Here is a 20822-nt window from a genome sequence, read left to right on the forward strand (position 1 = left end):
AAATTAATAAAGTGAATTTTGCTCTATGAGGCGAATTTTCAGGAACGGAGGGAGTAGAAAAAGAAAAAAGGAGGAGAAGATGGAAGAAGATTGATGGAAAGAAAAATAGACTGGTAAGGAGGTAAAGTGAACAAATGTCTCCCCTCCTTTCAAATGGAAAGTTTTTACCACCATTAAGGGAGTTATGGAAGTCGTTTCTCATTTACGCCTAAATAGTAAATATCCAACGGCTTAAATACGTAAGCATTGCCTCTTTCAGGCTCCAGCCAGTTTTGATATTGGGCATCTGATCTTTGCTCAGACTGGCACTTTATTAGCCTCAGAAAGTTGGAAGAAGACTGCATTTCTCTTGATACAAGTTACCAATATATTTCCTCAAAAAAAAAAAGACCACCAATATTAAGCTGTATTGCAGGTGATAATTCATGTGTTTATGGTGATTTGTCAGTGTTTCTGGAGAGATTACCTGCGATTGAGTAGGCCTAATGGCAAGGATGCATTCATATTGACTTCTATAATGGAAATTTTAAGCATGATAATCCAAAAGAGAAGATAAAGGAGTAAGTGCAACGAGTATGTATGGTTTCCATCCTTGGCAAAAAGTACTTGATCAAGCTAAAACAACATGAACTTCTTGTATGAGGAAGCACATGATTCAGACATAAAATAAACATAACTTTCAATATTATTAGTCATTCATATTTTGCTTCTTAATCTGACCAATTTTGCCAATGTTTCTTGAGCAGCCAATGTGTGTGCATGGTTATGACCTAACATCACAGTCCTAATACTTATACAAGTCCTACAAAGTTCCTCTGCACTATCAAAATACCCACCTCTTAACAACAGTTTTGCTCTTGTTTCCAACAATGTAGCTTTCAGCATAGTTACTTCTTCCCAAGCATACTCATCCACCTTCTGATTCGACTGCTGCAGTTTCTTACTCCAGCAAAGTGATCCATGTCTCCAATCTTGTATTTGTGACACGAATGATTTCTCCACATCTTCGAGTACACTTGTAGACACTTTAAGAAGCTCTAATGCAGAATTACACCTCGAAAAAGTCGTGAAAGTTGCAATGGCTAAAGGGATAGCTGTTTTCTTGATGAACAGAACCATGTCCATTGCTTTTAGCTGAACAAGTGGGGGTTCTGATTTGAACCCGAAAACTAAAAAAGCACTTGCCCATAAATGATCCGAGTTTAGCAATGGTTTCCCGATTTTCATTATGGCAAAAACGGTTGCTTGTGTGATTGCTGGTTGTTCTTCTCTTGTTCTAGCAAACATTCTGCTGATAGGATGGAACTGTATCCATAATCCTGTCTGATTCTGACAGATAACTCTGCGTGCCAATCCTAGTTTTACCAGAAGAAGGGCGTATTCTTCTTCACTCTTCCAAGTTCTAGTCACTAATGGACAGCCGCAGCAGAAAAATGAAAGATATTGAGGCTCTGTTCTCTTCACCTTATTTTCACTTGTTTCAGGTCTAATAAGATAAGATAAAATAAGGGCCAATTAGTTCAGATAATATAATATAAGATAAGTTCAGATAAGATAAGATAATACGGAGTATAAGATAAGATAAGTGAAATTCAGGTGAAGAGAGTTGTACCTTAAGCAGTTGCTCCACTTACTCCACTTCTTTAACCGATTCCCTGTTGCAGGTATATGCTTAGCTGCAGTAACCAGTAAATTTGCTGATATAGGTGATGGGGAAAACCATGCACCAACAAGAAACATCTTAGATGCTAAAAAATCATTCTTTTGTGATGTTTTATCCAATATGGAAAAACAGAATGCTAGAATTTTCATCAAGAAAGGATTATTCCTGCAAAGTTGCTTATCACTTGCACTTGAAAAACTGCTGCAGTCAGACACATCTTCGAAGGAGAACTGCTGTACTACCTCAAAGAGAGCAGATGGTGAAATAGCCAGCTCTGTAAGTAGTGAATCAACAACAGACAAACCAAATGTTGAACTTCCTAGTTTTTCCTCAATCTTTTTCAACCATTCATACTCTTCATCTGTATACTCTTTATTTCTTCTTATACCTCGAATTAGCATCATTGCATCGGGAAAAGGCAGTGTTTCAAGATGCATGACATCGAAGTTCATTACCTTGGATAGCCTTGTAGTGAAAAGTACATGAGTGCCACCAGTAGTTCTTGGGATGAGGTCAAGTAAGTCTTTTCCCTCCCACCATTCATTCTCAGTCTCGAGATGGTCTATGATAATCAAGTAAGGCATGTCTCGAAACAACTCCCTCTTTATCCTCTTAAAAGCCTCGTATTCTTGTTCCTCAAAGTTTCTGATCTTCCCCCTTTCCTTCTCGGGATCAGCACTAACGTCTGAACAAAGATTTATCGAGAGGTTTAGTATGTTTTGCCTGAGGTAACGAGCTTCTCCGCCAACCCAAAGCACCATCTTGTATCTATGGGAATATCTGTATGCAAATTCAAGAGCAAGTTCAGTTTTTCCAACATCTGGACACCCACTGATGCAGATTACACTCCTTGATTTCTTGTATTTGAGCTTTTTAATGGAGTTTCTGCTTCTGACAGTTTCAAACTGAGTTTCTGAAGCAGTTCCCTCATCTGCAACACCTTCAGAATAACCAGATAACTCCCCATTACTAAAGAATGCAGCTTCAATCTCCATAATTTCCTTATCTCTTCCTACAAACTTCTTGTTTCGTGGGAAAGGTAATTCAATTACTTCATGTTCTATCTCTTTGGAATTAATACTCTTCCGTCCTAGCTTTGAACGCAGTATACCAGTAGCTTTAGAGATACAACTCCTCCAATCACCATCTTTGGCTTCAAGCTTAAATTCATGGTACTTAATCATTCCCTCTATTGCCTCTCTGCATTGTTTAACATCAGACCTGCACTCTGCAACCTCCATTGCTGGTTGTTGTGTGTCAAAGAACATTGGGATTAAGTTCTTCTTTTGGGTGAAGAATCTAACCTCTTCCATACTGAAATGGTTGTACAAACTGGAAGTTGAAATCACCACAATACCAAAACTAACAGAACAAATAACTCGATCTGCTATTTCATGGCTTTGTGTATCTGCATACCTTGCTCTATCAGCAAGAAAGCAAGCAATACCTTGGACTTCAAGCTCTGACTTGAGCCATTTACAGTAACGGATTAAATTGGGATTTTGTCCATGATAGCCTATGAAAACATCACAACTTCTTAGCTTAGAGTTGAGTGAAGAAGTTGAAACAGAAGCTTTAGTGAAAGAAAGGCGTGGGACCGGGAAAGAGAAAGAAATGCGTGGTGCAACTGATTCTGGGATTGAATCAACAAATTTGAGATTTTCATCATCTGAGAAATCAGACTTTTCTGGTGCAGGTGTATATGAACTGCTGGGTATGTCCTCTGAGTGGGACCCACAGTATGAGTTTAGTGGGGAAGGAGAAGAAGAAGAAGTAGCCTTGTTTTCAGGGGATTTTGGTGTTGAGGCTCTTGGTGAAATGTAAGGCGACTGAAGCGCAGAGGCGAATGCTGAAGATGGAGGTGAGATTAAAGAAGGTGAGTTCAATGCAGCTAATTCTTCAACATGAGGTGACTTCTGCTGCTGATTATCAGCAGAAGTTCTGAAATGAGTGTTGCATGTAACAGTTTTAATGCTGAGGGATTTGTTGGGATTCAAGTTTACTGGAAAACAGTCATCAAACTCGAGTTCATCTCTCATATTCATCCTTGATTTCAGTATTTGATTGAAAACAGAAGTTTAACAAAAGGGTAATCTGTAACTGTTTAAGTTTGTGTGAACAAGAAACTGCTCAAGTTTACTGGAAAACAGTCATCAAACTCGAGTTCATCTCTCATATTCATCCTTGATTATTTCAGTGTTTGATTGATAACAGAAATTTAAACAGAAGGGTAATCTGTAACTGTAACTGTTGAAGTGTGTATGAAGAAGAAACTGGTAAATGTGGCATCAGAGAAATGAAACAGATGCAGAAAAAAGAAGAGCAGCTTATTACCTCTTAAAAACTGTATTCTGTTCTTTCAAGGTTGAACAGAAGGGTAATCTGTAACTGTAACTCTGTAAGTGTTTGTGAAGAAGAAACTGCTAAATGTGGCATCAGAGAAATGAAACAGATGCAGAAAAAAAAAAGTGCAGCTTATTATTATTATTATTACCTCTTAAGAACTGTATTCTGTTCTTTCAAGTTTGAATACCCATCCTGTTGAATTTGAATACAACCAAGAGGGAAGAAGCCAAGATAACCCAGAAAATGTGTCTCTTTCTCTCTCTAAACTCTAAAAAATAGGTTAAGGAATCTAGTGACAGACAGGGAAATGTTAATAATGTTATGTTAGTGATGATATAAAAATGATCAAAAATTGCTTGAAAAGAAGTGGTCAATTGATATATTCAATGTAAGTGCACTGGGAAATGGGAACTGAGTGCCATCATTTCATTAATAATGTAAATACTACTTCGTATGTCATAATATTTATTATAAATAAAAATATGAATTGTCGTTTGCAAAGAAAACAGTATAATGTATCTGAAGCTAACATGGGACTCATGGCCCTCATGGAGCAGCTGGTTGGGAAGCTAAACGAGTAGCAGATTATGTGATAGCATGTGGTCATTGTATTTAGGTATATCAAGATATTGACCCTTAATTCGATAGTAAATTTTCATATTTAAAAAAAACACGAGGCAGCTCGTCGGACTTTCTCGATTATTGGGCCACACTCTGATCTCTACTTCACTAAAGCCAAGGATTGTTTCAATTAACTCTGTCAGGAAACCATTTAACTTGCTCAGGGATTGTCCCTTGTTCCATAGTATTACAGTATGGTAGTACCAAAACTCTATTTCATAAAAACAGCAAGGATTTCTAGCATTGTCACATATATATAGTTAATTTCCTGATCCACATAATGAGCTTTTGTTTTAGGTCAAATGAGCGATCCAAGCACAATCAACCCCACATAATATGGTTTATATACTCAGTTCACCATGTTTTTAAATGAACATACAATTCAAATTCATATAAGATATCGTTCATACACAGAATATTAACATATAGTTCAATTTCCAAAGAACATATAGTATAATGTTCCACTTATATGTATTGTATGAATACTGATCAATCATTCTCCGTGTTCAATAGGTGCTCAACGAATGTTGATCAGGTGCACGGTGAGTGTATAATCAAAACTACGCACACCTACCTATCGTGTTGTGCCAAGCCTTCCAATCCTATTGTCGCGGCCAATCATGTCAGTCATGGCTTGCTTTACTAACCAAAACATAGCTCATGGTTCAGCACACACAGTAACATGGCTTGTATTATTCATTTTCAGCATGCAGTCTAAAGCTTATTTAAACCGATTTCGGACTGTCAAAAATGACCAGGTATATCAAAACCATCAAGAACACAGACTACAAAGCAAAATACAGATTCTGATCTTTCTATACCTTTCAATAAGACCTATCAACAAAAGAAAAATAGTAAAAATAAAAAAACAGGAAAAGAAAACTAACCCATCAATCTTGCTTCAACCCAGAAATGCAAGATCAGAAGGGAAATCACCTAACTACTTATACAGCGCAAACTAGGTCGGTACAACAACCTCCGATTCGGGTACTAACTTCAAGAAAAACACCGCAAATACTAACACCAGCAAAACCAACTGTATAACAAGGCATTTAGTAAACTTAACTACCCCTATCTTCATCTTCTGAATACTGGAATCCAATGTGTCCGACTTCTCAGCTTGCGTTTGTAGCATGGCAGCCTTGTTTTCTCCATTCTCCATCATTCTTGGAGACTGATTTTCTACCGAAACGCTCAAGTCCTTGTAAGATCTTGCTATAACAAGAGACTGAACTTCAACTTCAAGTTTTTGCTTAAAGAGGTCGTGCAACGCAGCTTCCATCTCTATGCTTCTTTTGTACTGCTGTTCCATGGCGTTGCTTAAACGTTCTTGAGGTGGGTCCGTATTTCTCATAGTTGTTTCTAGTTCAGAAATCCTCAGTTCCTTATCCTTGAGACTATTTTCAGCTTCATTCAGCTGTTTTTCAAGTGTTTGGACAATCTTGCTCAAGTATGCATGACTAAATTCACTAAAATCATCAGAAGCACGATCCGTATTACACAAGGGATCATTAACAACAGATTGGACAGGAAAACCATTAGTCTTGTCCGAGTCATCGCACAACGAACGAATTCCCTTGCCTATCTCCCCGAATTTCTGAACTTCTGCAAGAATTAAACTACATTCTATTAAAAAAAATGTAGAAATTCACTAGTGCACTTCCATCAGATACTGAGCAAGGCAATTTGGTGACCTGGTCTAAAATATTTTGCAGAAGGAAAGAAGAGAAAGACTTGTTTGGCCATTACCAGCTCACACCTATGTTGCACAAAAATGTTAAACAGAGATGTAGAAACCAATAATTTGATTAAGAAATGTGAAAACACTAAAGCAATACATTATTAATATTATTATTATTCATAACTCTCTGTTTTCCTTATAATTGACAATAAGATTGTAAATAATAAGCACATCAAAAAGTTAGTTTGGTGTAGCTGACAGATTTTAGAAAGATAAGTTCAATGTGCAACTCCAAAGATTCTCGGGGGGGGGGGGGGGGGGACTTGCTAGTATTTCAAAGAAACCGTTTTCCCCTGAGTTTCTAGGTTTCAGACTCCAGAAACCGAAAATGTGTGTTTAATGAGAGTTTTATATGCCTCGAGGATCAGACCACATTTTGCGCTGCAGCTGAATTAGCAATTAGCATTTTGGATGTGTAAAATGAGAAAATTAGGAGATTGTTATACATAGTGAGACGAATGGATGTTCTGAGGGGTACTGGAATATATTAGAAAATGGTACTCCTCTTTCTTATCCGGAAGTTTCACGTCAATCAACTGAAATACCGTTCTTCTACCAAATTTCCGAAAAATGTTTCTAGTTCATCATTCAACTTCCTCTTTCAAAATGAATAACTTATTTGCTGACACAAAACTATGTATCCCCAAAACATGGACACCGAATCACCAAAGATTTCTCCAAATCCAAGAAGCTATCAAGTTTAAGCCACACATTTTCTAACTTAAAGGCCTCATACATGAAAGTACCTAAGACAAATTGTTTGATGGGTACCTCCAGAGTGTAGTGTAAAGAAGAAAATCAATTTCAAATGACTTAAAACAGAAAACTGTTCATAACTAAACCAGTGGAGCGACCACCTTTGAGAAAGGATCAATGTAACCATTGGAATAGAATGAGGCTTGATACAATTGGCCATGACAAAAGATAAGATCTTTTCAGAAGGAACCTAACTTTGATAAAGTCGCCACCCAAGAACTTCGAAATATCAGTTATCACAATGAAATATAAAGGAATCTCCATTTGATATAAAGAGAATGAAAAATGATGGCCACTCATGGGAACACAGAAAACTAACTCATAATGATCTAAACTTGTAATACATAGATAACCCCCCTACTCTAGAATACAAGAGATAAATAATTAAAATCCCAAAGGAAAACAACCACCGTGCTTGACCTACAAACGGCAAAAAGAACTCTACCAAATGTCGATGCCACAAAATACAGAGTGGTAACTCTACATTCATTTCTTAATATTATTTTTTTGAACTTTCACATAACTTCGACATCTAAAACAACATAACATCATCACATTTAATGGAATTCTAATCACTCGGGTCATGTGAAGATGATTCAACAACCACCAATAATGGGCGTCCTTCTCAGAGGAGAAAAATTTGCTTTGAAACCTTCTTTCTTCACAACTAAGCCAATAGCAATTTAGTTTCTTTAAGAGAGGTAATAAATTGTCTTTTTCACTAGCTTAAGAAGAGGGTCTCTTAATCAACTACAGTATCACAAAACACCAAAGTTGTTTTTATTTATTTATTTCATTAGTTCAGATAAGAAAAGGTTTGTTGAGATTAATCAATACAGAAACAGTACAAAAGGAAAAAGAAGATAAGGTATTTTCCTTTGAAATTAAAGCGTGTTAGTCACACTAGGCATCCAAAGCAAACAAATAAGGAAAAGCATCATGTATCGTAGACTACAAAGAAGCTATAAAAATACATGACATATACGTCCATAACACCTCCAGCGACTCCAACACATTAGCCGTACTACAAAAGTTAGAATCATCCAAAACACCCAAATCGTTACCATAAATGCACACCTCTAAAGCATTTTTCAAATGTCACTTCCACCTAAAACTAAACCAGCATATAGCGCAACAAGAAAAACAGGGCAGTTCAAAAACTTCCCCAAAACCCCCCTTCTAAATAACGAGTGTGTCATGAAAACAACACCAACCTCAAAGTGAAGAAAGAGGCGATAACCAAACTCAGCAAGTCAGCATCATTATAACACGTATACAAACATAAGGGGATAAATCTCTTTTTGTCCGCCACCCCTGCAAATTATCAAGGATGTTACCCTGTTGAATCAATCATAAGAAATGTCCAGAAGAATCAAGGAGCCTCCGTAGAATAACTATATCTCCTAGCTCCCAATTGTAAGATTTACTATGCCCGTCCAAATCCCCCGTGTCTAAAAAGCTGGATGGGCTCCCTTCCACCCCCTTTTCTTCAGCCTTTGTATTACGAGGAAGCTAAGCATCGTTATGTATAAATTCACCTTTTTTTCACATTCGTAAATTGTCATGCCCTCAGACGTCAGTTGTGTTTTTGGGTAGGGGTATTTGTACATTAGATATTCACCAGTATGTTTCCTCTCCTTTGAAATTAGCTCCTCAAAAGCTTGCTAAATTTCAGATTCCATTATAAAATACCCTAGGGAAAATAAAGTTAGTTATTTTTCCTTTATTTCATAATGCAATTGATTGACTCTTTTAAGGGAGTGGCAACTCACCTGATGATCAGGTAAGCAAAACACAATTTTGATTAATCGCATTAGCCACGATGTTTTTTGGTACGTGATGACACTTTGATGTTTATCAGTGACACGGTATGATGCCACTAAATAGGTTTTACAAAGTCCAAGGCAAGTCACTCAAAGCTTAGCCAGCATATTATTAGGTATTACTCATCCATGTAAATATAAAGAGTTCAACTTCATTTCCCTTATCATTCATGTTGCTCCACTGCAAAACCTCAATCCTAATGTGCAAATATCAATCCTAATGTGCAAACCATCAACCCTAATGTGCCAAACCCTCAAATCCTAATGTGCAAACCCTCAATCCTAACGTGCAAACCCTCGATCCTGATGTGCAAAACTGCAAACCCTAATCCTAATGTGCAAAACCTCAATCTTGTGCATGGTAGTTTAGAATCACTGATGACAGTGATAAAGAATCAAATTCAGGCATCCTATTTATCAGAAATAGAAGCATAAAAAAGCATAATTAATAGTAAGAGCTTAGTACAGAGTTCAGTAAAAGTAAAAAAGCAAACCTGCTTGAAGAGCAAGTTGGGCAGATTGGAGCATCAAGATAGAGCGGACAAGGGGATCGTCTTCTTCCTTAGTTCCAATAACAGCAGGTGATTCTTGTTGATGAGAGGGTAGATGTGGTGGTGGGTGTTGGGGATTAGGAAACGAGCTTCTGGAATCAGATTCCATGCTAGAAAGTGGGGAATTATCCTTGTCCAATTCCAAGTCTAAAGGAGCTCTGGCTTTCTTACTGGGATCGGAATGAAGATTCAACTTGTTTGGAAGAACATTCTTTGAAGGTTTAACAGGGATCTTTGGGTAACTGGCCGCGGTGGATGACTTGCTGCTACTTCTACGGCTATGGCTATGGCTATCTTCACTGTTATCAGAATCTGCTGCACCGGCATTGAAGATAATTGACCCATCATTCTCATTCGTATTCAAAACCCTCTTCAATATTCTACCAGTTGCTGAATCTGATTCGTAATCCTTTTCCCTTTCCGATTCCGATTCGGTTTCCTTTGTCACGCGATCGTTTCTTCGAATTCTTCTCCACTTCTTTAACCCAAATCCCTTCGTCGGCGGAGGAGAAGGTTGATGATTAGTATCCACCGCAACCGCCACCACATCCGCATCGGAATCTGCAACCGCAACGACATCTGCAACCTCATCCACCCCCACCTCCACTCGTTCAGTGTTAGAAATGAATCGATCGGAATCAAGCAAATTATCATTGACATTCACATGATTTCCATTCCTTTGATTCGCATCTTCCTCAACGACAACCGTTGAATCACTCTTTACATCGGAATCCATTATTTCTTCCTGCAATTCACCCCGATTTCTGGAATTCGGATCTCAATTTGGTTCAATTACGGATCAAAATGAAACCCCAAACAACCGTCAACCGATAGAATCCTGAACTACCAATAGACAACAGAGGTAGAAACCATAGATTTTAGATAATGGAAGGAGACAAAGGAGAGGGAGTTGAATGTGGAAGGAAGAGAGATGAATGGACAACGGGGAGTGGGAAGAGATGGTGGGTTCAACGTGCACCTAGCCAGGGGGTGACGAACTACATCATTTCTATCACCATCACCCAACTCACCAACGTTATTATTTTTTTGCAACAAAATAAAGGGGGAAATGAAAATCAATAAATGTGATTTGTCAATAATGTAAATAATGTAGTCTAGTAATTAAATTGGTAAGAAAAATAAATAAATAAAAGGCGAAAATAAAAAAGAAGAAAATAAAAATAAAATTTGAGCTTAAATGACAAAAATATCGAAGATTAAATGAATAAAAATTGGAAAATTTATTACTCTGTAATTAATTTACGATTATGCCATGTGATTTGAACTATTCGTCAACAATAATACTGATTTATAATTATCTTTTTTTTTTATTACCAACTCCCCGTAGTCAAAAGTCATTTCATTAAAAATTGCTTATAAAATGTGCATATAGGTTAATATAGGAAAATGAAAATCAATAATTGTGGTTTGTGAATATTCATTATCACATGACTTTTGGTAATTAAATCGGCAACAAGAAAAGGTGGAAATAAAGTAATGAAAATAGTGAACTAAATGAATAAAATTTGAGATTAAATGAAAAAAATCGAGCTTAAATGAATATCTTAGACCTGGTCAAAAGTCGGGCCGAACGGGGTTCTAGTCGGGCCAAGACGTAAAAATCAACTATCAAGTCGGGACGGACAAGATTCTAGCGGATTTTTGTGCCCAAACCTGCTATTTTCGGGCAATTCTGGCCGAGCTAAATTTATAACTAAAAGTGTAATTTTACGTTGCCCAAAGCCCGCAAAAAAAAAAATTGTGCCACCTGAAAATTCTGCCCAAACCCGCAAAACTTTGGGATGGGCTCACGTTGATTAGGTCTATAATATCTTGAACGATTAATTAATTTACGATTATGCTATGTGATTTGAATTATTCATAAATAACATCTATTGAGTTGGAAACTTGGAATGACCCGGATAATAAGTACGCCAAGAGAGATGAAAAGAAGGCATGAGTCAATCTTAAAGGCGCACCCAATAAAGAGATATGCATGGCGCAATCAAAGAGGGATGGGGAGAGTATCTTGTAAGAATTACGGAGTATTTTACATGAAAGATCTATAGAAAAAATCTAAATCAATGTTCTATAAATACAAAGTTGCGTATATTATCAATTAGGGTTATGCAAATTCGGATTTCGTTACACTTAATGAATTTATTTCGGGTAACCGTTACTTTCCGGTCGTATTTTTGTCGACCCTAAATCGTATCCATAACTTTCCGTACCTGCTTATTCGGGTATCGAATTTTTCGGTTCGGTTTGATCGGGTAATGGTTAGATGAATTCGCACATTTACTTGAACATAGTCTATAGACAAAAGTTTCGGTTCGCTTTTAGGGTTCGATTTTCCAAATTTTAATTAACCAAAAAGTACAACGTATGTGACAAAAAGTATTACTACGTACATTGGTGAATCTAACAAGACCCCCAATATCTTCAATTCTACAAATTTCATCTCTAAAACGTAAAAAATCTATACCTAGTATTTAACAAGGAAAACCATAATTTATTAGATGACATGTGTCAACACATTTGATTAGATGACACGTGTCATCCATTATTTCCTCCATCAATTTAGCTTTTATTTATTTTTCTTTATTGTTTGATATATTATACAACTCCAATCGATTCTTTCACTCCATCTTCCTCATACAACATCAATTCACCAATCTATTCATTCAACATTTTCCACTCCATCTTTCCGATTAACACTCAATATTAATACACTATTTAATTTATGTATTAATTCAACTTTTAAAATTTACCTCTATTTAATCATATATTCTATCTAAAATCACAAGCTCAATAAAATTTGAACTTAAAAAGATAAACTAAATACAGAGTAACCACTACACAATCGCCCGTTCTTTGAACGGGCTCAAAAGCTAGTTGATATTCTAAAAATATGCCGAATCTAACAAGACCCCAATATATTATTTTTTTATAGATTAATAAAAATTCATGGTTACATTTTTTAAAATTTGAACAAAAAAAATACGATGATGCAAACATTAAGGGACGGAAAGAGTATTAATTAGTAGCGTTGAACTTTTTGTTATACTTCGTACGAACTAATTGTTATTCTTTTCTTCTTTCTAGTTAATCAAATTTAGTACTAGAATTAATGCGTATATAAAATTGGTACCCTTTAATTAATTTTATAAACGATCTACTAATGAGATCTTACCTAGTAGTTAAGACTTAGGTCTTGTGTACCATAAATCTCGTAATAGAAATTTCCGCCTCTCTTTGTAATTTATATTGCCCTGACCAATTAAAACTTCGGGTCTGTATGCTATTATATTGCCCTGGTCCATTAAAATTGAAGATTTATAAACGATAGATATCAGGTTCGAATTTCCCGCCTCCTTTATAATTTAGATTGCCTATGTTGTTCTTTCGCAACCAAAAAAAATTTAAAAAATGAAAATAAATATTACAAGCGATCCTACGTGACACGTGAGCATCCCTTGATCCCGCATCCTTTGTTGAATCTCCTCTCCACCCACGTCATCTATCCCGTCTACACTCTACAGCCACAAATTTCATTTCTAATTATTTATTGAAAAATTCAAACCAGTAATGGCGAACAGAAGATAGTGAAATCGAAGATGTTGCTGAGAAAGGTGTGGGAATCACTCTCTGGAATCAGCAGCAGCAGCAATAGCAATACTAGCAATAACAGTAGAATTTGGCAATCAACAACAAGCACCTGCAACTTCGGAAGCTTCGACCGATTACCAGAAGATGTAGTTGGTTTAATTCTGAGAAAGTTAGGTCCAAATGACGCCGCTAAACTCTGTGTGGTTTGCAAAACATGGAGACAAATCGTGGTTTCAGATAATCGTCTTTGGATTCAGTTCTTTCAATCCAATTTTGTCTGGGATTGGGACTCCATCTTCTTCTCCGAAACTCAATTGTGTTATGATCATCAATTGTCTCTTATGCAAATTTATGGCTACCGGGTTAAAGTTCCTGGTGCGATTATTGTTGACGGTGGTTCTGGCTACTGCAAGTTCGGTTGGAGCAAGTATCCTCGCCCTTCTGGGAGATCAGCCACCTTCTTGGTCAACCCATCTTCTTCTTCTTCAGAAACTTCTTGCTGCAATTACTGTTTTCTGATTTTGGTTTTTGTTTGCAGGAATTTGGTAATATCGAAGCTCCGATGTACTCTAGACTCCGTCATTTTTACGCCACCATTTACTCCAGGTACTACCTGAGAAAGTCCATGCCAAGTGTGGCTTCAAGTGTATTCATTATTGGTATTAATTAATTTGATATTGGTACTAAATTACTCCATTCGTTCCATAATCCTTGCAACATGTTAGACTTTTGCACTATTTATGCATTAACTTTGATCAATTTTTCTTACAAATATATAAAAATCAAATGTTATTGTCTAATGTTAATGGGTTAGTCTTGTAATGTAATGTATATTTTTCAAACATCAATTTTTTTAAGTTTTTAGTAACATGCAATTGCGCTTAATTACGGTCAAACCAGTGTCTTGCAAGTGTGCCGGTCAACAAGTTGCAAGTATTCAGGAACAGAGGGAGTAGTGTGTTATTTGTATACCAATACGCTACTAATTAGTACGAATAAATCATGTGTGCTATTGGTACTTACATAGCATTGGTAGAGGTTGTGTTGGTGACTTGTGTTTAATTTGGTCACAAGCGACATTTAGAAATCCTCGGTACTACCTCTCATAACTTTGCACATACTTCGTATGCTGTTTTTCATTGTAATTTGTGTATGATGTTCCTTCTTGTTGCAGGATGCAAGTGAAATCTACAACTCAGCCCATCGTTGTTTCTATCCCTATCTGTCATTATGATGGTAACTCTATTTGCAGAATGCTGTGTCTTTCTTGACGCAATGTAGTAAGTAGTAATTAGTAATTGTGTCCTTTTCCTGTCATATGCAGACACAGAATCCGCTAAAGCGTCAAGAAGGCAACTAAAAGGAGCAATATATTCAGCACTTTTTGACATGAATGTGCCTTCTGTTTGTGCAATTAATCAGGTCAATCTTGTTTGAACTTTGATTGTTCGTTCTCCTATTGTATCTTTTATCTGGGTTAGTATTCAGTAAAGGTGGGACTTTGAGGTAGAATCACCAACAAAACAAAAAAAAACTCATTGTTTGTGTGTACATATGTGTGCATGTTTGGAGGGGGGTGGGTATGTATTGGATTGCCAGCTATATATGTCGTATGTAAGTTATTCATATGTGGAATTATCTGGCCATTTTCCTTTCCATCTTGAAAGTTGAAACTATTCTTTTTCTCTCCTATAATTAGTGAAAATCAATAGCTGTGATTTTCTTTGATGGAAAAGAGGAGTGATTTGTGAATAGAAATAAAGGTTAAAAAAAGGTGGAAATAAAATAAAGAACAGAAAAAAATGAATTAAATGAATAAAATTTGAGTCTTAAATCCCATTTCAAAGTCAATTCATTTCAAAGTCAATTTATTCACAATCACCCCTATCATTATGACTTGTGAGTGTTCATAATTTTTAAATATTTTTATTCACGCAGGCTACACTAGCATTATATGCTGCAAGGAGAACATCAGGAATTGTGGTCAACATTGGTTTCCACCAAACATCAGTTGTGCCAAGTATAATATTTAAAAGCTTTACTTCACTGAAATCTAGTCTATGTATGGGTTTTTTTTAACATACCTTGTTGTTTGAGTATTATGGGTTAGATCTGGCTGACTTTCCAAAGTAAGTGGACCCTAGCTACCCTCTCTGGTCATAGGCTATCACGAATCTTCACAATCCATAGAAATCTCTGAAAGCTATTGAAGAAGTTAGTTGTCGGGACTCTTGGCGCTGCTTTTTTTTATGTAGTTATAATAGTTGGGGAGTCTTTTAGTGCATATGTTCTAGAAAAAAAAACTCACGTTGATGAACGTTTTATGAGCTCTTTTAGTCACGCGTTAAACATTGCTTGCATCTATCTTAAGAGCCGCAAACTCTTAAAGTCGTGATTGTGTTTTGATAACTGGCTGACTTGTTTGTTTCCTTGGCTTGACCTTAGTTTTCTCAGAACCATGAGATCAACTTGCTGTAACAAATCAATACTTCAAATCTATCAGCCTTTCCTGTTGCACTAATGACTATTGACATGCACCTGAAAAATTTAAACCTCGCATATTATATACGAGTCCTAGTGTCCTAAATTTTGAGTTTTAACGAGTTGGTAACCCAGATGTCTGTGTGTGATACTGATACGTAATACGCGAGTCCCAGTACCTTTTGACATGTTTCCTTGTTGCTCGTTGTCCATCTTTAGTTTTTCATTTTACATAGAACATGTTGTTTGTAGCAGTATTGCAATAATAGACTTAGTCCTCGGTCAATTAATAATGTCATGTAAACAGTTCCATAACCCTGACTGGATTTACCAGGGACCTGTTTTTTCTTCTATCCTCTCTGCAACAAGATTCAAATGCTATTTGTTCTTTTGGTCCGGGGGGTCCGTAAGATTTGCTGGCTTGATCATCTCTGCTAACGCGATGTTGCATGACCTTTCTCTTTTATAGTTCTTCATGGAAAAATAATGCGCAAAGTGGGAGTTGAAGTTGTTGGAATGGGGGCATTAAAGCTTACAGGATTTCTTAGGGAACAGATGCAGAAGCAGAACATTTATTTTGAGTCTTTGTACACCGTTCGTGAACTAAAGGAGGTAACCCTTAGAGTATTAGCTATGAAGAGTCATATTTTGTTCTTCCCATCCCACATACTCCTAGAATTTTCTAGTCCCATTTAAAGCAGATAATAGCTCCATAAAGCCACGACTACATGGCAGTAAAGGTCTACATGATGAACATGTATACGAAGTGTATGCTTTATTGAAGAATAAAAGTGCTTTAGATGCATTAGAACCAAACACAATCTGCCATTCATGTCACTTACTACATGATTGTCTGTTTCTTATCCTGGCATCTTTTTTCTTTTATCTTTTTTTATTTCTCATTGGTTACTGAAGCATTTTTCCCCTTAAGAATTGTCTCTACACATAGTACCTTGTTATTGGTCTTATGATAGTTGTCTCTTGCAGAATCTTTGTTACGTGGCTCTTGATTACGAAGCTGAACTTTCTAAAGACACGCTGCAGTCTTATGAACTACCAAGAGAGGGTTTATTTACACTGTCGAAAGAGCGATTTCAAACAGGAGAGATCTTATTCCAACCTCGACTTGCTGGAGTGTAAGTGTTTCTTCATCACCATTGCTTCAGAAAACGCTAGTGTAATATTTATTGCAGATGCATGTGGGAGCCATCTTTTTTAGTTGATTTCTAGGGTTGCAAGAGATTGGTCATTTGTACTTATGCTCTATTTTTTTCATACGTAGTCTTATTATTCGTATGATAAAATAATTGTTTTACACAATAAGAAAAACAGGAGAATGATACTATATACAATTAGGTGCTTTTTAATTCCAAAATTAGGTTTTTACCATTCAAAAACCACCAACTTTAGTTTTTAGTTTTTACTCGAGTGTCAATAAACTGGCTGAGGGATATCGCCTAGGTGCGCCTTGAGCCTTTTTGCTTGAGGCTCAAGGCGCTCCTGTTCACTAATTTGCTTTAGGTGAAACACTCACGGGCACAGTTCTGAAAAAATGGTTTGCGCCTCAAGGATGCGTATTTGTGCACTTTTGTGCGCCTCATTGAAATCGCCTTGCAGACCACAAAAGGCGCTGCCTTCAAATGACTTGCGCTTAGGCACGCCTTTTTATACACAGCTCTTGTTCAAACCTGGGTTTGAAACCAATTAAATGGGATAAATAGAAATGCAATTAGCCTTCTTCCTATCTGGAAATGTGCTACTAATATGCTTTGATGGTAGTTTGACACTAGGACTTCTCTTTTGGCACCTATTACTTAAGTAAATTTATGGTCCTAAATCTCGTTCTTGTTTGCATGTCCACCTCATCAGCCTCTTTTTATCTGTTTAAAAGACTTGTTTGAACTGATTTGCAGACGTGCGATGGGATTGCACCAGGCGGTTGCACTCTGTATGGACCATTGCCATGCTGCAGAACTGATGAGCGATGACAGTTGGTTCAAGACAGTGGTCTTATGTGGTGGAACTGCATGCTTACCTGGACTAGCCGGTAGTTCATCATGACATGAGTTTTTCTTAGTGTCAATTGTGTCTCTGAAACTACTTGGATACTATATAACAGTATAACCTGTAATGTTCCAGAAAGGCTAGAGAAGGAACTGCATGAGCTTCTTCCTATGTACTCATCAAACGGAATTAGAGTAATTCCTCCTCCTTACGGCGTAGATTCTGCTTGGCATGGGGCCAGACTTATAGGCTCTGTAAGTTACTGCTGTTAATAGGCTCTACAGTCTGCACTTCATGGTCATCTTGTCAGAAGTTGATGCTTCACAGAATTTTATTCTCATTTAATGTTGACCTGCTTTTGAGGGGGGTTTCCTCCCTGTTAAGACTGTTGTGGTTCTGAATTCTGATACCTTTATTTCGAGTACAATTGATGTCTTCGGATTTCTTATATTCGTACTCCCCTCTGTCCTGTTTCTATTTCGGACGTCCAAATTTATAGTCATGTTTCTTTATTTGGACATTACTTTTCCCACTCTCACATACACTATATTCTACTTTTTCATACACATTCCCACTTTCAGATACGGAGTACAATTTTTCCCACTTTTTACACTTTTCCACTTTCTCATACACTATATTCCATTTTTTTGAAACTCGTGCTTTTAGTCAAACAAGACTATAATTTTGGGACGGAGGGAGTATAACAGATCAATTTTTTTCCTTCTTTTTTGTAGTTGAGCAACTTCCCAGGAGCATGGTGCATGACCAAGAAGCAATTGAAGCAGAAGTTGCGGAAGAATCATTAAGGCTAGGGTTCAGGATGATGGCATGGTTAACTGTGTACAATGCCTACTTTTTACTCAGGTATGTGGAGGTAACCAGGTCTTGGAAAACCGTTCTGAGTTCTGACAACCAGGTCGAAGACACTGACAGCCGTGACAGGGTTTGTTGATCTCAGTTTGGCGAAGTGGCCTGAGTTTGAAATATAAAGTACTTGCTCCGTACTAGTCTGCAGGTACCAGGAGGATTGTATTGTATTGTATTGTATTGTATTGTATTGTAAATGTGGAGTGCAAATAGAACTTTATAAGCTCATCCAGATGCATTAGATATGTACAGCAAGAAGAAGAAGGCAAACTGGAAAAGTAAATTATGGAACATAAATGAAGTTGTCAGAATGTATAAAGCCACTTACATGTGTACATGAACACAGACAGATGACTACACAGATTTGCATAGCTTTACAGAATCTGAATACAAGAATGAAGTTTGGAAATAATTTGAGAAAGAATCAAAAGGAGAATAAGCCACACAGAAGAAACAGAAGGAAGATGGAAATTAAGAACCAGTGAAGGCTATGGCGAACAGCAGCTGAGGGCGTGGGAGCGTCGTGATGAGGGGAGGACTGAGAATCGGTGCACTCAATACAGCGGTTGCTGTTACAGCATTCATTGGCAAAGAGACCAGGCGGATATTGGCCATGGAGTTTAATGTAACTAAACATGGTTCGAGCACAATTGTTGGTTTCGTCGTTGAGTTCATCGGCGTAGGGGCATGCAAAATCCTTGAAAGCTTCACAGCATAAGTTGGGGGGATAATTGGGGCCTTCGCATCTGCTGGTTATGATTGTATAGTTCAAGTTCTCAAAATTGACTGTGCAATCTGCATCCAAGGGTTTTAATTAATACTCCATTATTATCAACATTTCTTACACTATATATTACTCCTTCTGTACTTTTTTTTAAGAGTTATATGTTGACCGACACAAATATTAAGGAATATGAGTTGATTACTCCCTCCGTCTAGGAATACTCCACCCCGTCAAGACGTTACCAACTAATTTTTTTTTTTTTTTAATAGGTAAGAAGAAGAAATCCTAACTGAATCAGCACCTAGCACAGGTTAACCAGCCCAGCTCCGCAGGTCATCGCTTGAGCCACTCCCAAGCATTTCGCAGTTGATGGGGCTCGAACTTGTGACCTCCAAGTCACAAGGTGAGTTCCCCACCAACTCCACCAACTCATGTTGGTTTTTACCAACTAAATGATGTATATAGGATTCGAACTCATATTCTATATATGTACAAAATGGACAAATTAAAAATATAGTAATTATTCGAAACCATTTTCAATAGTGGCAATAAAATTACATTTTCTTGCAATTACTATGTTGTGAAAATAAACAAATAATATAAACATGTGAAAAAGTAGTATAAATACACACTAATCTTATCTAACTTAAATATAGTTAAGTAGAGTTAAAAGACATAACTAATACTTAGTTAAGATGGTAAGTTTTATATTACTATTTCTTGTTACCTTTTTGAGCTTGCAGTAGAGTACGAGCAGTAGAGAGACGAGGGTGGATGATTTGAATCATTTGATCTGTTTCTGTTGAACACATAATTACTTTAATTATTTAGGAATAATCAGAAATGCATGAATTCTTGATCATAAAACAATACTTCCTCCGTTTCAAAAAAAAATCGCAACACTTTGATCAACATGTTCGTCAAGACACAACTTTAACCTTAAATATCTCTAATAATACTTTTTTTTAATATTATGAAAATATACAATAAAATCAATCCACCGACATTTTACGTATTGCAATTAGTAAATTAAAGTGGCAAAAGTGCAATTTTTTTTAAAAACGCATGAAGTATACTCCGTAATAAAGAATAAATAAAGACGGAAAAGAGAAAGACCTGAAGCAGAGGCATAAGCAAACAACAAGAACAAAAACAAGAGAATAGTGGACAACTTGAAGTCTGTTTCCGTCGCCATTTTTCCACCACTTTGTTTTTCTTTCTCTTACGCGTACTCTAAATCTCTAATCTTAACTAGAGAAGAGAGACATTTATAGATAGACTTTAACAATAATAAATACTTCATATAACAATGATAGTACGTGGGGTGTTTGTCAAGAATAGGAGCTGAGTAACAATATTAGTGGGGTGTTTACTTTTTTATAGGGAAAAGTTAGGCAAGTATTATTATTGTAAATCAAGATCCGCTAAAGTACTAGTGAGGTGTTACCTTTGAGTAAGTTTTTTTCAATAATTAAAAAGTTGTCGCATAACTTGTACAATAAATTTAGTGGAGCGTTAAATCTCGCCCGATTATTACTCACCCGTCTTGTATAGTTACTAAGATACCCATGTATAAATTAACTTCCTCTCTCACCCATATTTTACCCCTATCTCACTCCTCATCTCTCCAAAAAAA

General features: G+C 36.7%; 4 protein-coding genes across 5 annotated transcripts; 1 reads left to right on the top strand and 3 right to left on the bottom strand.

Annotated features, from left to right (window-relative positions):
- Window positions 1–667: 667 nt before the first annotated feature.
- Window positions 668–4408, bottom strand: LOC110782112 (uncharacterized). Its single transcript, XM_021986203.2, has 2 exons — window positions 1613–4408; window positions 668–1486 (listed from the first exon to the last, which is right to left on the bottom strand). The coding sequence occupies exons 1-2, from the start codon at window positions 3706–3708 to the stop codon at window positions 697–699; spliced, it is 2886 nt and encodes a 961-aa protein (XP_021841895.1). The 5' UTR covers window positions 3709–4408; the 3' UTR covers window positions 668–696.
- A 1008-nt stretch (window positions 4409–5416) lies between these two features.
- LOC110782110 (uncharacterized) lies at window positions 5417–10537 on the bottom strand. The gene is made up of 2 exons (XM_021986202.2): window positions 9445–10537; window positions 5417–6235 (listed from the first exon to the last, which is right to left on the bottom strand). The coding sequence occupies exons 1-2, from the start codon at window positions 10235–10237 to the stop codon at window positions 5589–5591; spliced, it is 1440 nt and encodes a 479-aa protein (XP_021841894.1). The 5' UTR covers window positions 10238–10537; the 3' UTR covers window positions 5417–5588.
- A 2478-nt stretch (window positions 10538–13015) lies between these two features.
- LOC110782109 (actin-related protein 8) lies at window positions 13016–19394 on the top strand. Its single transcript, XM_021986201.2, has 10 exons — window positions 13016–13574; window positions 13649–13716; window positions 14285–14346; window positions 14435–14532; window positions 15049–15130; window positions 16061–16203; window positions 16579–16727; window positions 17505–17638; window positions 17731–17849; window positions 18330–19394. The coding sequence occupies exons 1-10, from the start codon at window positions 13119–13121 to the stop codon at window positions 18399–18401; spliced, it is 1383 nt and encodes a 460-aa protein (XP_021841893.1). The 5' UTR covers window positions 13016–13118; the 3' UTR covers window positions 18402–19394.
- On the bottom strand, window positions 18722–20461 carry LOC130468092 (GPI-anchored protein LLG2). Of its 2 annotated transcripts, none has more exons than XM_056837760.1 (3): window positions 20303–20461; window positions 19914–19985; window positions 18722–19257 (listed from the first exon to the last, which is right to left on the bottom strand). In XM_056837760.1, the coding sequence occupies exons 1-3, from the start codon at window positions 20379–20381 to the stop codon at window positions 18887–18889; spliced, it is 522 nt and encodes a 173-aa protein (XP_056693738.1). In that variant the 5' UTR covers window positions 20382–20461; the 3' UTR covers window positions 18722–18886. The 2 variants fall into 2 exon arrangements, with proteins under 2 accessions (XP_056693738.1, XP_056693739.1); XM_056837761.1 differs by having other exon boundaries at window positions 19914–19979; window positions 20303–20421.
- Between the last annotated feature and the right edge of the window lie 361 nt (window positions 20462–20822).

This window comes from Spinacia oleracea, chromosome 2 (genome assembly GCF_020520425.1).
Source record: "Spinacia oleracea cultivar Varoflay chromosome 2, BTI_SOV_V1, whole genome shotgun sequence".
NCBI lineage: Eukaryota > Viridiplantae > Streptophyta > Magnoliopsida > Caryophyllales > Amaranthaceae > Spinacia > Spinacia oleracea.

What these genes read in the sequence shown, in the direction of transcription:
- LOC110782109 (XM_021986201.2), top strand. Translation starts at nt 13,119, where the DNA reads ATGTTGCTGAGAAAGGTGTGGGAATCACTCTCTGGAATCAGCAGCAGC. An exon ending in CCCTATCTGTCATTATGATG is followed by an intron (nt 14,347 to 14,434) that starts GTAACTCTATTT and finishes TGTCATATGCAG; the next exon opens with ACACAGAATCCGCTAAAGCG. An exon ending in CTGTTTGTGCAATTAATCAG is followed by an intron (nt 14,533 to 15,048) that starts GTCAATCTTGTT and finishes TTATTCACGCAG; the next exon opens with GCTACACTAGCATTATATGC.
- LOC130468092 (XM_056837760.1), bottom strand. Translation starts at nt 20,381, where the DNA reads ATGGCGACGGAAACAGACTTCAAGTTGTCCACTATTCTCTTGTTTTTG. An exon ending in TGCTTATGCCTCTGCTTCAG is followed by an intron (nt 19,986 to 20,302) that starts GTCTTTCTCTTT and finishes TGTGTTCAACAG; the next exon opens with AAACAGATCAAATGATTCAA. An exon ending in TCTACTGCAAGCTCAAAAAG is followed by an intron (nt 19,258 to 19,913) that starts GTAACAAGAAAT and finishes CCTTGGATGCAG; the next exon opens with ATTGCACAGTCAATTTTGAG.
- LOC110782112 (XM_021986203.2), bottom strand. Translation starts at nt 3,708, where the DNA reads ATGAATATGAGAGATGAACTCGAGTTTGATGACTGTTTTCCAGTAAAC. An exon ending in AAGTGGAGCAACTGCTTAAG is followed by an intron (nt 1,487 to 1,612) that starts GTACAACTCTCT and finishes TTATCTTATTAG; the next exon opens with ACCTGAAACAAGTGAAAATA.
- LOC110782110 (XM_021986202.2), bottom strand. Translation starts at nt 10,237, where the DNA reads ATGGATTCCGATGTAAAGAGTGATTCAACGGTTGTCGTTGAGGAAGAT. An exon ending in CCAACTTGCTCTTCAAGCAG is followed by an intron (nt 6,236 to 9,444) that starts GTTTGCTTTTTT and finishes TAATTCTTGCAG; the next exon opens with AAGTTCAGAAATTCGGGGAG.